The sequence below is a fragment of the Lutra lutra genome, chromosome 7 (genome assembly GCF_902655055.1).
Source record: "Lutra lutra chromosome 7, mLutLut1.2, whole genome shotgun sequence".
NCBI lineage: Eukaryota > Metazoa > Chordata > Mammalia > Carnivora > Mustelidae > Lutra > Lutra lutra.
The window spans coordinates 72,045,816-72,065,786 of NC_062284.1; the positions used below are offsets into that span (position 1 = coordinate 72,045,816).

The 19,971-nt window shown below is 37.8% G+C and overlaps 1 protein-coding gene across 4 annotated transcripts in view; it reads right to left on the reverse strand.

Moving 5' to 3' along the window:
- Positions 1-1,139: 1,139 nt before the first annotated feature.
- WDR72 (WD repeat domain 72) overlaps positions 1,140-19,971 on the reverse strand; it is a 222,734-nt gene continuing 203,902 nt past the window's right edge. For all 4 annotated transcript variants that reach the window (XM_047738978.1, XM_047738977.1, XM_047738976.1 and 1 more), the window contains 2 exons: positions 8,040-8,144; positions 1,140-2,602 (listed from right to left, as the gene is read on the reverse strand). In XM_047738978.1, coding sequence (XP_047594934.1) covers positions 2,547-2,602; positions 8,040-8,144 — 161 coding nt within the window. In that variant the 3' untranslated portion in view covers positions 1,140-2,546. The remainder of the gene's footprint in view (positions 2,603-8,039; positions 8,145-19,971) is intronic.

Consider the following 19,971-nt stretch of genomic DNA (forward strand, 5'->3'; position numbering starts at 1 on the left):
TGTCGTTGATCCAGGTAACTGGGTGGCAACTTGCTTTTTTAAGTTCTCCTGACAAGAGACATTGCTGAAACCTGCTGAACGTTAGTCAATATAAAGAGCAGACCAGCAGATTTGTCTACATTTGTACATGGATATTTGAGAACGTGATTTAAATGTCTTTCTCTAAAACTCTGATTTTAAGAATTAAAAATTTTAATAGTTAAAGGTGCTGACCTCCAGAATTCATATTGATAAAAGAAGATTATAATTAGTCACTTAATATGCATTATTAAACTTTAACAATTGCACAATGTAATGCCAAAAAACAAATCTTAAAAATCTCATTTAGTAATGTCAGGGTTATGCCAGTTCTAATTTCCTATATCTGGTGACATCATAAAATATTTATCAAGGATTCAATATTAGTTTCCTTAGACCTGGGAAATGCTAAATATGGCAACTGTTTAAACTTATTTTTAATCTTCATTGAAAAGGGAATAATAGAGCCCAGCTATAAAAACAGAGAAGCTTATTTTTATTTTTATTTTTATTTTTTTTTAAAGATTTTATTTATTTATTTGAGAGAGAGACAGTGAGAGAGAGCATGAGCAAGGAGAAGGTCAGAGGGAGAAGCAGACTCCCCATGGAGCTGGGAGCCCGATGTGGGACTCGATCCCAGGACTCCGGGATCATGACCTGAGCCGAAGGCAGTCGTCCAACCAACTGAGCCACCCAGGTGTCCCAGAGAAGCTTATTTTTAATAAGTATACCAGAACTTGAGCATCCAAATAAGTTTTAACTATTAAAATTGCCCTCTTGAGAGAATATGTACATATTTGATATTGCCATCATCAAAAATGTTCTTGGTATTCCTTCTTGCAATGGGCTTCAAGAACCTATACACAGCATGTAAGAAAATGTTTTCCATTGCTTACCCTGCTACCTTCCTTTATTCTTTTTTTTTTTTTTTTTAAGATTTTATTTATTTATTTGACAGAGAGAGATCACAAGTAGACGGAGAGGCAGGCAGAGAGAGAGAGGGAAGCAGGCTTCTTGCTGAGCAGAGAGCCCGATGTGGGACTCGATCCCAGGACCCTGAGATCATGACCTGAGCTGAAGGCAGCGGCTTAACCCACTGAGCCACCCAGGCGCCCCCTTTATTCTGAAACTTGTTCCAAGTAGCTCTGGACTATTTCCAATGTGTGTATATGTGGGTGGGGGGGAGGGGGGTTATATATGATGATTTTCAAAAGATGACAATTTTCCATGATTATTCATATTGACAATATTTTACTTTGTGAAGTATAACTCAAAAGTATTTTCAAGCAATGACATCATATTTTAGGGGGGAAAAAAAGAACACAGATTTATGTCTGCTTTAAAGGAGTCACACTCACTGGCTGTCTATGTTCTGATATATTCATCCGGGTCAGTCATTAATTATAAGTTCCTTAAAGGTGGAGACCATGCTATTCCAACGTATACTTCTCTAATCTCCCCACCGCAACCCAGCAACCTGATGCTACTGTCCTCAAATATGTTTGTTAGATTGATGTGATTAGCACTTCCCTATTAGATAGATAGATAGATAGATAGATCATATATTTAACATTTCATTTCCATTTTTTATGGATTAGGCAATATTTGTGTCCATGGCACACTAATAACCTTTTGATGATCTTCTGTAAATCCAGGAATTATACAACATAGGTCACAGCGAATAAATCACTCACTAAGGGGTTTAATAGAGGAACCCTTGATTCCTATTTATATTGCTTTGCATATTTTAGTTTAAGAATTCCTGCTAGTCAGATTACTTTCTGGGGAAAGGACTGCAGGAGTTTATACTTAATATGGATCAACAGCAATGTGCTCTCAGTAAATACATAGTTCACATCTGCATGGCTAACAAGATCAACAAAGACATTAGCTTCTATGTCATTAGGAGTCCAAATGAATCTGACCTCACAAAATTGGTCCCTGTTATACTGTCTATCACTTATTTGGACTAACTGATGACTCAATGGACCTGGCTCTTTGTTGACAACATTTCATGCTTTGATGATATTTACTTCAGGGTGACTAGTCCATATTAAAGCATATACTAAAACAAAATGCCCTAACCTAACAAATCGAATACATCTGGTAAAGTTTTAGATTAAATACACTGAAGCAGCATTAAATTTGGAAGTACTATATGTTACAATATTTAAAAGCAATGTGGTTTTAACATTGCTCCTATAATGAACCAACTGAAAAGATGGAAGAAAATCTAAGACAGCGTTAAATTTGTGTCTACAGCCTGGCATTCTTTGTTGTACATTTTTAAGGAAAGTAAGAATCAGGAATATAGGGTGATTGCAACAATGATTTTCTAAAATTAGATCAATTCAGATATTTTCAGTCAGTAATTACATTTTCAAACCACTCTTTCCAAAGTATTAGCAAATCTACTTACAACCTAGTAACTTGACCGATAACAGCACAGTTTTTATAAAACAATAAACAAATGGCATGTTGAGGTTTCATCATTTGTCCAAATCCAATTCCTATAGATAAGATTTCATTCAGCACAGCTTGCAGGAGCACACCTTTGCTATCCATGAATGATGCCTTGGCTTACCTAGAAAGGAAACAGATTATCAGGTTATATGGTGAAATAAAGAAGAAAGAAAGAGGGAAGGAGGAAGAAAGCGAGAGAGAAATGAAAAAAGAGATGGAAGGATGAAAGGAAGGATTGAGAAAAGAGATGAAGGAAGGAGAGAATTGCCTCTAGTTTCTAGATCTCTTTTCTCTCCTGAAATACAATATGTTAAGATAATAAAAAATATTCTTATAAACTAGGCTTCAGGTAAATATATTTTAATTGCATACATTATTAATATAGGTTGTTTTTTCTTTTAATTGCCAAGAAAGATGAAAGTTTTCAACAAGGTGATTTGGTCTAGAAATTAATAAATTTCAAATATCTCAGTTGCTCAGAGAAACCCACACTGTAATTTTAGGATCAAATGTTATAAATGTTAGTTGAAAAATGGTTTGAATTATAGAATCAGAAAAGCATTTATTTCTCAGACTACTTGGATGATTGTTAATGTAGGCTAAAAAATATCACTTGATTTGAATTATTTTGACTGTGAAACATACTGGAGAACTGTGCCTTAGCAAACTATTTCTAAATACATTTATATTAATAATATGACATTGTATGGTAACTCCCACTCCTACTGGCAAAGACTCAAAAAGCTGGGTATCTGTTTTACTTAAATATATGTGTGTGTGTGTGTGTGTGTGTGTGTATAAGCCTAGAATTTTACGTGTTTTAAAAATTATTAGGTGGATGCTTATATTTTTCCATATGGGCAACTTTTTAAGAATGTTGATATTGTTAAATAGAAAAAAGGGTTTGTGTTTTTACTACAGAAATTGTTCTTACTCCTTCTAGAACATTTTTTTTAGCACTAACCCTAAGAAGTGTGTTCTCGATAGCTATGATTGACGGGCTGCTCACACAGTCCACATTTTTTCTGCTTCATGCATCATCATCAGCCATCTCCAACACTCTAGTCCTGAATCTGTCCTACTTTCTGTTACCTGATTTTTGCTGTTGATTCATGAGCTAGAATAGTAAAAGGAAAAAAAAAAAAAAAAAACCTCCACCTTGGCTTTTTGCAATGTAGTACATCCCGTGGAAACTGTGAGAAATCTAGTTTTGTTCATCAGATTCATGCAAATGCAATATTGATTGACAATGATGTATATAGATCTATACACATAACGTGCTATATAAAAACCACTAAAATGTTCTATTAATGGCAGAATGCATACTGATTATAAACTACTTCAGAATGATGTGAAAATGCTGCTGAATGCCTTTTTTTTTTTTGTATTTTCAAACTCTTTCTTGTCACGACTATTTTCAGCCAAAGCTATGTTTAAATGCACTGTCCCTAGTGCACTAGGAAGTAAAATTCTTAATTTTCCAAGCCAATAAGGTGATAAAAGCCCAAGGTCTCTCATTAACAGTTGGCTAAAAATTGTGAATGTCACACTAAATTTTTTATCATCATGAGTGCCAAGATGGGGGACAAAGATTACTTTTTATGATTTGGGAAAACAGGAATTGAGCTTTATTCACTGTGCATGAAGCATTTAACAAGAAGTTAACCAGCAAAAGACTGCACTAAACTATTTTGTAATAGCATCTTTCAGATTCAGAAGTGATGAGGCTTGAAAGAACCAAAGAAAGAAAGCCTAATGGCCCTAAAATCTGAAAAAAGGGAGCTGTAAGTTCACAGTGTTGTCTCGGTGCTTCTATTACTAGACATCAAAGTTATTCCCACAGGTTTTGGGGATGTATAAATGCCCGTGAAGAAGTAAGCAGACTTCACAGAAGCTAAGCCAGAAACTTCAATCTGGGATTCACCTGTGAGTCAAAACTCTTTGCTAATGAATTATTCCAGAGAAAAGACACTGCTGAGGGAGACCTTAACCTATCAGACAAGACCTCCAGGTTCACTAGCAGGGTCAGAGTAACAAGAATGCTCTGGTCTAAAGTTGCTTTGCCAACCTTAATGGACTGCAGGCACTCACCTGGGTATACAGCTTGAACCAATAAAGAGATCACAATGGCATGATGAATAGGTAGAGTGCTCTAGAGACCAGGTGAACAACCACTCCACCAGTCCTCTAAATTGTGACCTATATGCACACTCCCGCCCATTTACACATGGGTCATCCTCGTCAATTCAGTGCTGGAGAAGTGATGTCAATGAAAAAATAAACAATCTGCAGATTGACTTTAAAACCCATTGCATTCAAAGATAATCAATGCTTAAAGTCAATCTTATTTTGTGTATAAACTTTAAAAATTTGATTTCATTAATGACATTTTCAAATGTTGCATCAATGTTTAGAAAACTTTAACTTCCCCTTTAAAGAAGTAAACTATTAAAGTTTTTCTGTGCTTCAACATCCCTTTGCTCTCTGCATATGGAAAGGAATTGGTATCCGCGATAGGAAGCTCTAAGGGCAAAGGAAAATGATGTTCTGGGGATTTGCAAAGAAAAGATTTTATTTGGAAAGAACAATATATGAGGCAATATTCTTGAACTGTGCTTGGATGGGAAAATGATTTTTTGTTTTCATTTTCCATATGCCGTTTGAACAACTGGTTTTTTCATTAAAAGTGACGTAATAAATATATTAGTCATTTGGAGTTGCATAGATAAAACCATGTAAGGTCAATATCCATTAAAGCTAGAAGACTGACCACGCTCAGCTTTGTAATGGGGGGATTTTTCGTGGACATGAAAATATTAAGAAGGACTTTTAAGTGAGGGATAATTATGCCAGGTGAAAATGGTAAGAACAATGTACTCCTCTCCATATAAGGAATAACAAATACACCGATGCAGTCACAAGCTTAGCTAGTGAAGCACCTCTATTGGTCTGACAACACCTTCCCAAAACTTGTCCCTTAGAAGCCCCAAATTTGCCTTCTCTTCTAACGAAGGTGGTTAAATGTGCTTCCCAGAGGAGCCCCACTCACACCTGGTAAACAGAGGGAACTCAACCACCAAAGTAATGTTTATAGTTTTGGAGCCCCCCACTTTGAATGGCTTGGTATTTTTTTAGTTCATTTTTGGACACTGAGAAGTGGACAATCATATTTTCACGGTGCAGGGAAGTCCCTCCACGCCACCAATTTCACACATCTTCTTCCTTCACGTTCCGTTTTAAGAATTTTCCCTCTCAAATGTTCATACTTCAAGGAAACGCACTCTCTCATCAAAATCTTTCTTACTAAACAAGCACCTCTGTCCGAAGTGTCTTAATTTCTTATCACAGAATTTTATCCACACAAGGAGCAATAAATAATTCATGTCATTGCCTCTTTGTTGTGTGTCCCTGAACTGCACAGAGCTGGAAGGCTGACAGCTGTGTCAGGACAAGCACCAAAGATCTGACATGACAAGTGACTAACAAGTTTCTTTCAGTTCATAGTGAAAGAAGACAATGGCCCAAAGTGCAGAAAGAAATCCTGAAACAAAATAAAACTGCTTCTTTCTTTTTACCTAAGTGTTTGCTATGAGCTTATTTCCAACCCACAAGCCCTGGTCATTTTATAGGACTGCCCAGCCCCCTTTATTCCTCACACTCGCTTGGCCATTTACGCCTGGCCACGGATCAATATGAGCAATTCTTGGAGAAATACGATGTCTCCATGACAACCAAGCCACAAATTCTCAGTGGAAGGCAGTGAGACCAGTAGTGAACTCTCCAGAGGTTTCTAGGCCTATAAGGCAAGATGTCTTAAAATGCAGGAATGGACAGAGGAAAAAGCCAGAGTAATTCATTCTTTATTACCAGTTTAATGATGTCCGATGTATAGAACAGTACTCACTTTTTAAGATCCTTTATCAGTACCAATCTTTTCTAATTAATCTTTGTTATGATATATCCTTTTGTTTATGTCAGATAAGCTATGCAATGTTTGAATTTTTTACAATTCCACTCATACGGAGGGAGGCCTGAAATCTCTTCTACTTTTGAGATGACATAAAGCCAATCTACTCTTGCCAAAAACAATGAACACTTAGGTGAAAACTTGACTCAGGGATTTAACTGCCTCGGGTTGATACGGAACTGTTTATGGAGACAGTTTAAAAACCTAGTCAAAATTAGGTAATTTTTGTCAAAACTAAAAGCAATTTTAAAATAGTTTGATAGACATTTAACGCTACCACCGGCCTCTCCCTTTCGGAGTGGCACTAACCTACATTTGTGTTTTAGATATTATGGCAGGAGGTGGGGTTCAGTTTCTGATTAAAAATTTCTGTGGGCGAGAAAGATGCCATTTCTCAGGTCCATGGGACGCTGAGGTGGAAGTGCGCTTCCGAACAGACACACGGCAGCACTGCATCTTTTGAGGAATCTTGGCTTAGTGGAGGGAGATGAAATACAATGCCATCGCCACCGGGCCTACTGGGGTTCCGAGATGACTTAGGGGACCTGACATAGATTGCAGGCTGCACCTTTCACTGAAAATTAAATCTCAGTAGCTCTCCTCGGGGAAGGATCAGGGGACTGTTTGCAGCTGCCCCCTGTCAGCGAAGGCTACAAGATTTGGAAATCTCTTAACTAAGCTGACAGGCCACAGAGAGGGTGAATCAAAAATCTGATACAAGGATCGGCACACAAAGATGCAAGAGGGTCGGGGGTACACAGCAGCGGGAGAAAACAGGAAGGGAAAACGTTCGGTGGGAGGAAAGAGTTAACCCTTTCACTCATGGTACTAAGGTACCTTCTAGTACCTTCGGGCTTTGTCGTGATCTGGGAATGTCATTCGACTTCCACAGGACTTTTTTTTTTCCTTTTGATTAATTAGTTGTTAAAGACTAGGCATGTTTTGAAACAGACACAAACAGGAACAAAAATCCATGCTTAAGGGCTTCTGGCTCTATCCTTCTGCTACATTTCTGTCTATTTCTCCTACAAAGAAAATACAAACCTAAGTAACTTGGGACATGGGTAAATTTGATGGCATGAGGAAGGGTTGTTACTTTCTTTTGTTTTGTTGGTTCTCAACAGTTGACCCATCCAGAGTCCATTACTGCTATGCTAAAACCCCTTGGTCCCGTTAGCGAGCAGTATTCAGACAGGTGAATAGACTGTAATGACGGCAATCATCTGAGACTCTCTTAACTCTGCACTTCCGCTCCATCCCATTACTTGAAATATTTAAAATGCTGCCATTTCTCCAGTTTTCAATCTCAGCCTCTATTAACCAGTTTAGCCTAAAATTGATGATAATGAACTAATAGTGTCAGCTTCCCTTCTCAGTCATAAAGCCTTTGTACTTCCTCCAACTGAATCCTTGATGAAAGAGGCAAAGGTAACAGCTCCACACTGTGACCCCTGGAGGTGACCATTAATTTGACAGCACAGCTGCTAAGAGAAAACAGCATTACAATGTCCTCCCCACCACCCCTTCCAAGGACCCCAAAGCTGTGTCAAATTTATCATTTTATACTTGACTATTTTTAAATGGCTTTCACCTGGACTCTCAGACTCTTCCAAGACGCATCTGTCAGGCATGTCCTCAGTGTCTTGGAAGTTTGCCGAGTTTGAGTTGCTGTCATGCTTGACCGGACTGACTGGAGCTATTAAAAAGAGAGAGAGAAAGAAAAGAGAGAGCGATGAAAAAGTAGTAATAAACACCATTAAAATATTTCCTTTCAGTCCCAAAGATATTTCCAGGGACACACTATGTAAACACAAATAATAAATTGAAATAAAATGTATCCTCTAAGTATGTATTGGCAGACATGTAATTAGTTGAAAAATCTATAGATGAGACTTTATCTTACAAGAAAAATAAGTTCATGGCATCAGCTTAAAAGCTACAAAGTAACAAAGCAATCCCTGCAAAGTAGAAATCGTATTTTTAATGCATAAATCTAAAACAATATCGTCAATTAGCAGCCATAGGACACAGACGGAAGAACATGGGGCTGGTCAGTTAGAGCAGCTCTGCATGGGTGCAGTGGTTCATCTTGTCACACAAATCACGGCTGATGAACACTTAAATGCATTTTGTTTCTCCTTCATCCAATGAGAAACTCCAAATGTCAAAAAAAAAGTTAAAACCCTATGCAAATAAAATTTAAAATAGAGAATAAATAGTTGGCAAATGATTAATAAATAGGGCCAGTGTTTTGAATGGTGACCTCAGATAATTTGTCATCATCTTCTGAATAGGAATTATGAACAGAAATGGGAATGAGCACAGAAATCTGAAATTTCCTATAAGCACATTACACTTCTAGCTCCATTAGAGAAAGAGACTCAAGTTTCCACATTTTTGCAAAAGTTGTAATTCTTGGTCTCAATTATCTCCATAAGCAACATATTTCCATATTCCATTCGTTCAAGGAATCACTTGTTGGGAAAAGTGGACATTGTCTTCATGAAAAAAAAACTAAGTGAATAACAAAACAAAGCAAGACCACAATAATATAAATTACGTCATACTTGTCTGAAGCCAAACTCCATAAATATGTGTATTATTGACTACTGCTAATTTTATCTATTGCAAATTGCTGCAGTAAACACTACTACTGTCTCTTCAGGTCTTGATAACACACACAACATATTATTTATAGGCCATAAATGCAAACAAGAAAATATATAAGCCGTACATGAAATGATATGTTTATTGGCACAGGGGAGTAGGTCTGGCCACTGTTCCTAAACGCCTATTAGGAAATGATGGAGCAAAGGCTGGGGGCTTTGTCACTTCATACATACTCGGTAAGTGACACCGAGTGACAAGGAATGCCACCCAAGATCCAAAGCAGCGTGAGCAGAGCTCACACTTCTCACATTCCTCATCGTATTTTCATTGAGCATATAAAGCATTGGTGAGCATGACCTGAAGCCCACAATACACACACTTTAAAGGAGACTAGTAACATAATTCCGGTCCAAATATTCTCTTAAGCTTCACCAGTTTTCTCAGAACACGGATAGTTCTCCTCCGTTCTGTGAAAGTGTGTGCATCGAGTTTGAATTCACTTCTCTGAAATGTTTTGAGAACAAAACATGGGAAAAATATATGAAATGCTGTCATTTAAATTTTCCCCCCAAAAAGGAAGTAGGTACCATGTCTGCTTTATGCACTTGTCTGCCCTAGGCCTGAGGAGGTCTTCTTAAAGGACTTGTGGAATGAATGAGTGAACGAGTGAATGAAGCAGAGGTATCATGCTAGATGTCCTCCTGATCTGAGAGGATATATGCTTTGAATGATCTTCAACTAGATCCCAACAGTTCCTTGATTAGGCCCACTTGAGACAAAGGATGCCTATTTGTAAAATGGTGGTGCGGGTTAGTCTCTAATTTGGAGGAGAGACACATATGGCCTAAGTAGTTATTGGTGTAGCTGCCTTTAATTAATTTTCCTCAGTTTAGATCATACTTACAGATTATTTTGGAATCCATCGATTTTTGTAACACATTGAGGTGGATAATTAAATATACCGAAGTTGCAGAAAACTATTACACTGTCAAGATTTACCAGACTGTTTTAATAATGTTTTTATTTCTTTATATCTTACTAATTTTCTGAAATATTTACATTGATATTTATCATAAGGAATGAATCATACAGCCATATCTATTATTAACCGCCAGTGAGTTAGCACCTGTGTTTATTTGGGCAAATACATTGCCCTTGTCATCCCATACACTGTTCTTTTATCACTTATAACTTTCATCCACTCGTTCGTTTACTTGTTCTTCCAGCAAGACTCTGTCCTAGACACAGGGCCCTCAAGAAGGAAGAAAGCATGGAATTAGAACAACAAAATAAATGCCTGTATCAGTTTCCAGTGGCAAAAAAAAAAAAAAAAAAGAGGGGTTCCCAGGATGAACTGACATCCCAAACCTTTCAAGAAACTCAGAAAGTTAGCTGTAGTTGTAGCTCAATAAGCTTCACTAGACCCACACTGGTAGGTACCATGTGGCTCTTTTTGTGTCTACCTCAGATTCTGGAGAGTGTTATTTGTGAGGGGGTAGGAGAGCAGAAAGGGTTAGCCTTCAGATATTTTGCTTACCTATATTTTAGCTTCCAAATTTGCAATGGTACAAGAGTTGTCATTTTTACTAGCAAATTTATAGAGTATTTGGTTAAATTTACTATAAGAGAAATACCTACCTCTGTCAATTGGGAACAGCCAACATTGGAGAGGTTAATTATTGCCATTCCACTTTTCTTTTTTTCTTTTTTTTTTTTTTTCTTGATAAGCTAATCTTTGCAGTTGTTCTTTTGGGTGTTTTCTGTGATATTTCATCATTAAACTCAGACATGATGTGTGACCAAAGTTTCTCTAATGAATCATTTCAAAAACAATGAAATCAACAAATATTGATCTAGTGTTTATTATGAGTAGAGCTCTCTGCTAGACTATGTTGGGGTAAAAACATTAAAGGCGCTTTTATGTGCCCTCATACAACTTGTCATCTAGTTGAGGTATAATGAAAAGTAGTAGGAGCATTAGAGACAATATTCCAAGAGTGACATAGTTTTTAGGAATGCATAAGTAATTCTCTGTAATAGGGAGATTGGGAAGTGAATTTTGAATTAGATCTTCCTGAAAAGGAATATGGGTAACCCGAAGGGAGCTTATTCAAGGCAAAAGAAAAAAATGTGTAAACTCAGACATGGTCAAAAAAATGCATGAGCCTAGTGCCACAAATGTATTTAACAGAATGCTGCTGCCTACTTTTGTATGCATTTTTAATGAATTCTCCTAATGTGTCTCTTTGAGCTTCTCCTAAATTGCTGTTGTGGCTAATTCTTCTCACCTGTAGAAGTTAGCTATAGGCAGGTTTTTCCTTGCCTAAATAGTCAATAATTTGATCTTTACTGATGGTGGGCCCATTTATCACAGTAAGTTGTCCTTTCACTATACATATTGACTTTTATTTATCAATACCAAAGTCCATTTGTAGCTCATCACTAAAGTTCTTGGATATTTCCAGTAGTTTTTGAAGATGCATTTTAAAGCTTGGCAGAGAGATACTTCTGACATCAATATAGTGCAAATGATTGTTAGGGTCATCCTCAACTTAAAATCAACTGTTTATTTCCTCTGTAATGGATTCTGAAATAGTCCACATTTGGGGGATGAGGGACAAAAAAGACAAACTCTTCTTGACAGTTTTACAGATGTAAGGCTATTACATTTACTCATCGCACACTTTAAAATATTGACAACTGAAGGGCCAGTGTTCTAAATATCTTTGTAATATCTTTAATAATTAGATAGAAAAGTCTATGTACTTTGTATGGTTGTGTTTGACAATGATGTGTTTAACTTTGACTATAATTCTAGATCTTAAAGAAATGAATAGTTCAACAGCAGAAGAAACCCAGAGGATTGTGTGACAGAGACACTATAAAAAGATCTACTGTAGGACAATGTGATAACAGGGTCACCGGTGGTTATGCTCCTTATCTCCGTCTGTTCTCTAATTTGGTTTCAGTTAACCTCTAAAAATTCCCACCTTCCCTTTGTCATCATTTGCAGAAAGATGGTATTGGTTTTTAAAGGTGGCTACACCTAGGCAGCAAACAGGTTCAAGAACTATTCCCCCTGACCCCAACAAGAGAATGATCATTGGAAAAATGTCCACTTACCTCCACAAATAGCAGCTGGTTCTTCCAAGTAACCAAGTACCATAGAATAAATAGAGCCCTTGTTAAAAAGCCATGTCATTTACAGTGTGAATAAAATCTGCACTATAAATGATGTTTTCAATATGATGACTTATGAATGATTTAAAAATACATCCCATCCATCATATGTATGGACTTTTTGGAAGTACTGGGGATATTTATAGAAAACCATTAATAAGAAGATATAACAGTTTGAAACATTGGTCTGAATAGAATAAACCAGTATGGTCACAGATAAAACTCAGGCAAAAAACTTAATCACATTTTATTCGAGGTCATAAAGTTGCAGAAGTCAGGGAAGACTAAAAGAACGCTCATTTGTGGAATGAGCAGTGAAGAAGTCAAACACCTGAGTTCAAATGTACTAGCTCAATACTGTGGTGAAGGGTTGATCACTTTCTTGGTTGATCAGTTAACCTCTCCATCTTAAGGCATCACTATGAATCAACTTAAAAAAAAAAAAACAACTTTCTACAGTCTTAGAAGAAAGAAAACTGACGTTAAATTCAAGAAGTAAATAGGAATGCAATACTCACAGATCACCAAAGACCGCAATATATATATATATATATATATATATTTTTAAATTTATTTGACAGAGAGAGATCACAGGTGGGCGGAGAGGCAGGCAGAGAGAGAGAGAGAGAGAGAGAGAGAGAGAGAGGAGGAAGCAGGCTCCCTGCAGAGCAGAGAGCCGGATGTGGGACTCGATCCCAGGACCCCGAGATCATGACCTGAGCTGAAGGCAGAGGCTTAACCACTGAGCCACCCAGGTGCCCCTGGACCGCAATATATTTTAAATTAGAGGGAGACAAAGTCAGTGAAAAGACTTGAAGTGATAACACCTTGGTGTTGTCATTTGAATAGACCCCAAATTCACTTTACAAAGTGGTTCTCTTGGACAGATGTCTTATTAGGAAAACTTATCTAGCTGAAGAGCGCTGTACTTAGTACCCCTACTTTCAGAGTATCTCCTGAGATAATCAAGTGATAGGACTTCTTGATTATATTTGAATAGCAATAGCTGCATTCTGCCTCAGGCTTCAGGCTGATTCTGTGTCAGTATAGACTGGAAACTGGGGGAAATATCATATAAAGATGCCCAGAATTAAATAAAACATCTAATGCTTCTTTATAACTAAGTAGTAACTACTTTATGGACAAGTTCAGCAAAACGAGTTAGCATTAGACTTACGTGTTTTTGCTGTCTTTCTGAGATTGTAATCTGACATGGAATATTATTTTCTGGATGACATTTTCTAGTATGAACTGCTTCAAAGAAGACATTTTCAACTGGTAAAGAAATGAATTTTCCAAGACGTTGTGAAACTATTATTCTGGTATCCTTACTAGATGTATAGAATTAAAGTTGTTATTTTATTTAAATAGTTTTGGGATATACATATATTACACACAGAGGATCAAATTGTTGACTATTTAGTCTAAGGGGGAAAAATCTGTCCATAGCTAACTTCTATAGGTGAAATCCATGGCTGGACCAGAAAGGAAAATGTGGAGGAAGGAAAATGTGAGTGATAAAAAAGATAATTAATGAATCGATTTATTTATTATTTTTTAAAAGATTTATTCTAGAGAGAGAGAGTGAGTGCAAGGGAAGGGGCAAAGGGAGAGGAAGAAAGGGAATTTTAAGCAGGCTTCACGCCCAGCCTGATGCCTGACACAGGGCTTGATCCCATGACCCTGAGATTATGACCTGAGCCGAAACCAAGAATCAGGAACTTAATCAACTGAAGCACCCAGGTGCCTCTTAACGAATTTTTTTAAACAATGCTTTATTCCTCTCAGATATAGAGATTTCCCGGATGTCCAGGCTGATAAACCAGTGAGCACATCTCTAGCCCAATGTGAGACACAGGGCATGTACTTAGAGTACGTGTGAAATGACTGAGGGAAACTGCTAATGAGCATTTCTAAAAATTAAAAAAAAATGATGTGTTTTAAATATTTCATTTATTTTTTTGAGAGAGAGAAAGAGAGAGCATCAGAGAGAGAGAACACAAGTGGGAGGCAGAGGGAGAAGGAGAAGTAGGCTCCCTGCCAAGCAGGGAGCCTGATGTGGGGCTCAATCCCAAGACCCTGGGATCACCAACTGAGCCGAAGGCAGACCCCAAACCGCATAAGCCACCCAGATGTCCCCCCAAAAACAATAATTACTTTTACCTGTAGTTTAAAGGAAAAATCTTAAGGTCAGGCTTAGAGTTTACAGTTCAAACACACCCATACAACCCTGCAATCTATTATTAATGTCTACAGGAAATTTGACTAAAGAAGGAGGTCCTATCTGCCTTATTTCTGAATGAAAAAATAAAATTCCTCATTGTTTAGCACCCAAATATATGAATTAATTGGAACAAAAATATCAACAATTTCATTACAGGGATGAACTCTGGAATTTCTGGGGAGAAATATGTTGTTCTGGACAAAGGCTCAATTAATAGGACCCAGAAGATCTGTTCTTTTTAATTACACCTCTGGTCCTAATAGTGTGACCTCATGACCTTGAGCATGTCACTTCACTCTCCTGGACTCAGGTCCTTTTATTAATAAAATGAGAGTGTTGGACTGGACAACTTCCTTGACATCTTCTGGCCTGGGGACTCAAATATCCTCCAGTTAAAAATCCAAGGACAATCAGCCATTCTGTGCATCACTGAATAGGGTAGCAAAATGGTAAGTGGTCACTACACTAGCCTTGGAAATAGTGAGGACTTCGGAAGCTCTTTCTGAATTAAACAGGATTGGTATTTTCCTACGAGTGGCAATGCCCAGTCCGACTGAGGGACAGAGGACATCAGGCCACTTCAGAGGGATATTTGGGTAGCTGCACTGCTAGGGTGAGGCAGCTCTGTGGAAAGATGACCAAGAAAGGACTGAGGCTACAGTCTGGCCACTCCTGAGAACAAACTGATTCCTTGGCATAGAAAAGCACCTGTTAGATGTTTACCAATGGTGCAAAACATATCTTCAAAAGCAAATCTTTTAAAAAATAAATTCTATGATCCTTCTTAGAATCATATGTATGCAATTAATTTCTTTAAACAAACACTTCATTAATCAGTTTGGCAGATATGAACTTCAGTATGAGACAAATCATCCTAAACTAAATTAACTGGATCCACGTAACAACTGCAAGGAGTATAGGTGCAATGGACGAGCCTGGAGGACTGGCGCCATCTTGGCCCTGGGGCTGTAGAAGAGGTTCTTAATTATTATTTGCCAAATGAATGCAGAGGTGTGGTGTTCCTGTGGAATTGTATTTTCCTCAAGTTAAATCTCTTAAAGGGCAACTATTTCTATTCCTTTTGTATGTAAGGATGGGACCCTTATAGTCATTTGTCTTAGTCAAGCCTGACATGAAAACCAACCCTAATCAAATTATCTAAACTCTCAGACTGAAACAGACTATAGAGACAGATTGGAGGTAGGCTGGGGAGGGGCCACAAAGGAAATGGGTAAGGTAAAAGGGGAATAGGAAAGGAGAATAACAGGTAATGATGCAACTCTTTCTTCTCTTTCTGCTGCATTTCCTCAGTCCCCAACAGGGTAGATCTTGAGTTACCAGCGACAGTCTCGCCTGGATTTCTTTGTGTGTTCCTTTAGAGCCACCATTTCCTTGGTGAGCAGTGCTCCCAGGAGAGAGGAGGTGAGCAGGTGAGCAGGTACTTTTTTTTTCTTTTTTTAACATCATTTCAAACTAATTTCCTCAACTTTGGTCTTTGAACGTTACTGAATAAATTCAGAGTTGGAATACTCAAGGACACATTACCTATTATTATTTTTTATTTGTTCGTATGTCCCATTTGGTAAAGAAGACACTTTCTAGATGCAAGAAATAAACTGGTCAAATCAGCAAGCTCAATCCCAGCTTTCTATGTTAAACCAGAGAGATCATTATTCAAGACAAAGAGATTCGGGGGGGCGCCTGGGTGGCTCAGTGGGTTAAGCCACTGCCTTCGGCTCAGGTCATGATCCCAGGTCCTGGGTTCGAGCCCCACATCGGGCTTTCTGCTCAGCAGGGAGCCTGCTTCCTCCTCTCTCTCTGCCTGCCTCTCTGCCTACTTGTGATTTCTCTCTGTCAAATAAAAAATAAATAAAAAAAAAAAATCTTTAAAAAAAAAAAAGACAAAGAGATTCGGGAGCATCTTATCTGAAAGGACTCTGTCATCACTAAAAGATATAGGTGATGGATGAGTTCTGAGAATGTATAGAAATTAACTCATACTCTTCATGCCATTTAGGTTCTACAAAAGTCATTTGGCTTTTCTCATAAGGACCAAATCCTATGGTAAATACACAGATGCATTAATTTTACTGTTCAGAAGTTCAAGAAGTTGAAAGCAGGAATAGATTTCAAAGATGAAAACAAATATATCCCTATGTATTGATAAATTGAAGAACAGTCAATAAAGGGAGAATTCTAAGAGGCAATTTATAGTGAACTTCTCAGCTTGCATTTGAAAATTTAGAAGGTCAGGAAAACAAAAGAGACCCTTCAATCAACAACGCATCAGGCTAGCATCTGAGACTAGAGATAAACGTGATTTATATATGAACTTAAGATAAGGATTCCCAGCATGGGGCAATTTAAACCACAGCAAAGTCTACAGTTATCCATAAGGAAAAATAGCAAAAACATCTTCCTCTTGAATCAGTGGGAGGAGAAACTGTCAAATGGCCTGACCATTGGAATTCATAAGAGCAGTAAGCCTTCCATAGGCCGAACCTCAGATGACACCATCAGCCTGGGGAGAATGCTTGGCAGGCAGTCTCAAATTCCCAGCTGATAGTCGTCTCTATCTCAGGGGAAAACGTTTGTCTCAGATGGTTAATCAAGTGTCAGAGCTCTTTCATCTCCTAGATAGGAAATTGAAAATAAGGAAATCAAATTATCTAGACTATGCCTTAGTTTTCTAGTTCTTTGTCAACATTAAGAAGGATTCAAGGAACAAAAGGTCTAAGTTACCACATTTTGTATCATTAGGCTTGGTTACTCTAAAAGTGATTTATTTTTATTTGAATGTCATTAAATGGTATGTTAGTGTACTTGAGAACCTACTGAAATTGAATGGAAGCTATGCTAGGATGTTAATAATGTGTTTAACCACTGTATTATAATCGGTAGCAAGCATCACTCTCACACATGCACTCACACCAGATAGAGAAAGCATAGGTGGTCTGCTGGCATGGATTGCTTTTTATGGTCATGCATATAAAATGTAGCCTCTCATTTCAAAATATTAATTTTGCTGTGGGATAAATCATTGAAAGATGCCTTCTCAAATTCTCAAGCTGAGTCACTGCATAAATTTGTACTGATATTTCTAAGAGATGGTTGTCCAAAATATAGAAATGACCTTGCTAGCTAGGTAGGAGAAACTCCCATTTCGACACTAAGCAAACCAGTGGCATCTATAAATGAAGGATAAGAGAAACATACCTAAAGAAAGCAATGTTTTAAAGAGCAAACTTGCACAAGGATAAAGGAAAACCAGTAACTATAATGTAATGAGAAATGTAATGAGAGCACAGAAAACTGTGTTCAATATATAAAAGGTGTTATCATCATTACAGAGTAAAGTAATAGGTAGCAAAAGGTCAGGGACAGATATGTCTAGATAAGACAGTATAAAACAGTGTCCTAGATCAGTGTAAAATATTCCTCTTACTGAATTTTTACAAATTATTTGGACAACTGCTCGGAAAAATGTCCAGGACTATAGACAACACTAAGAGTTCCTGAGTTGTGAAATGTGAGACTGATTAGATTAACTACAGAAAACAATCGCAAGGCTGAATCATTGGGAATACATGCTGAGTACACATGTCACTATAGTAAATTCTGGAAACCATTTAAAGGAAACATGATCCAAGTAACAAGTATGTGTAACAAGAACATGGCTCTGAGCTATCATTGACTATGACTCAAGGACATTAGACCAATGTAAAAATGTAGGCAAATGCTTAACAGGAGGCTGGCACTTTAGGAAGGGGATGGCCAAAACAATAAACTGACCATGAGAAAACCAACAAGTGAGCCCAGGAGGCCCCTGATCAGGAACCCTTTATGTGCCTCCAGAGAATGTAGCCAAGACAGGACACAGTAGAATTTAAGAGGCCAACTAAAGTGGAAATTAGGAGGAGGAGAGTCTATATCATATCGGAATATCTCAAAAAGAAATTAGACCAAGACTCCAGCATGGAAGTAAATCTGAAGAAGAATGTGACTAATATTTGTAAACTCATCAAGAAGTTACATACACCTACTACTGCCATTTTCTCATCTCTAGTTCTTTCAACTCCTCAAGATCATTATACTCTGACCCTACTTTCCACTGCCAGAGTCACTTCTTTATTTTAATAGCCAAGACATGTCTCCCCCTCTAGCAACTCTTTAAACTGAGGTGAGTCATATCCCTAAAAATAAGGTCTGATCATGTAGCTTCTGGGTAGGAAAACCTACAAGCACCTCTGCTCAGTCACCACTGAGGAATTCTGGAGCCATAGATTTGAAGACCTTTCATAATACTGTCTCAGTTCACATCTGGAGGTTTCTCACTGGATGCTGGCCTTCTCCACTCCACCCTCTCTTAGATTCTGATATATACTGTACAGCCAGATGAGACTACTCATTGTCGACTGGGTATGCCATTTATTTTCTACATCAGTGCCCATGTGAAGATTCCCAGCTTGAGATATCCTTTCTCACCCCATCTGCGATTCCCTACTTGCCAAAATGCTCCCCCTTATTCAAGACTGAGCTCAAATTGCCACCCTTTACATGAAGTTTTTATCAACCCACCAGATAACATTAGTTTTTCTCCCTCCTCTGTGTTTCTCAGCACTTTATTTGGCTGCTGTTATTCTTCTCATCCCAGTCATTGGTTCTTACGTCTGACCACTTCGCTGGACTACATTAATAGGGAAGAGAGATTCTGAGACACATCTTAAAATTTTAGGCTGATGTCATGAGGACAACTTTGTTTCTCTATAATGAGCTCTAGTGCTGTAGTCGGAAGACTGGGCTAGAAGAATCACAAGCCTGACTCAGTGTGCATTTTTCTGTCCTCACTAGCTTGTCTCATATAACTGGAAATTCATGGATAGTATTGTTGTTCCACAAATGTGATGAGTCTAATGCATCTACAGGCAGCGATGGCTGGGGAAGTTGACTTGCTCTGCAGGGAATAAGGTTATGTGGGCATTGGGTAGACCATGTTGAGGGACCATGTCTAGGCCAAAGCATCATTTATACAACAACTCATTTCCCTTCCCTTCAAAGGGCTTTAGAAAGTAAGAGTCATACATTGCAAAATATTGTACCTAGTCCCTACAACAGAAGAGAAATTCACTGATTTCCACTCTCTTTTCCTCACGCTCATAAATCATAAAGGTAAATTTACACTAGGGGTTTCATTTCTCTGAACTCAATGTACAGGTATAAAACAAATTTTGTTCTCACAGGACATCCCATTTTTGTTTCATTAGTTCAAGGAAAGGGTCACTCAATTTTTAAAGCATTTGGTTTGATCTTTGCTATGATTCATGCTATCTAACATCCACAGATGCACTCTATCTACTGAAATGCATCTTATATATGGAATGTGTCTCTCTGGACCCCATAATGGTGGTTCTTTCACATAAAGTACTCAAAAGCTACCTTATGGATACATGAGTCTAGGAAATGTGACCAGAAAAAGAAAAATACACTTATTTGTTGAATATTTAAGCAT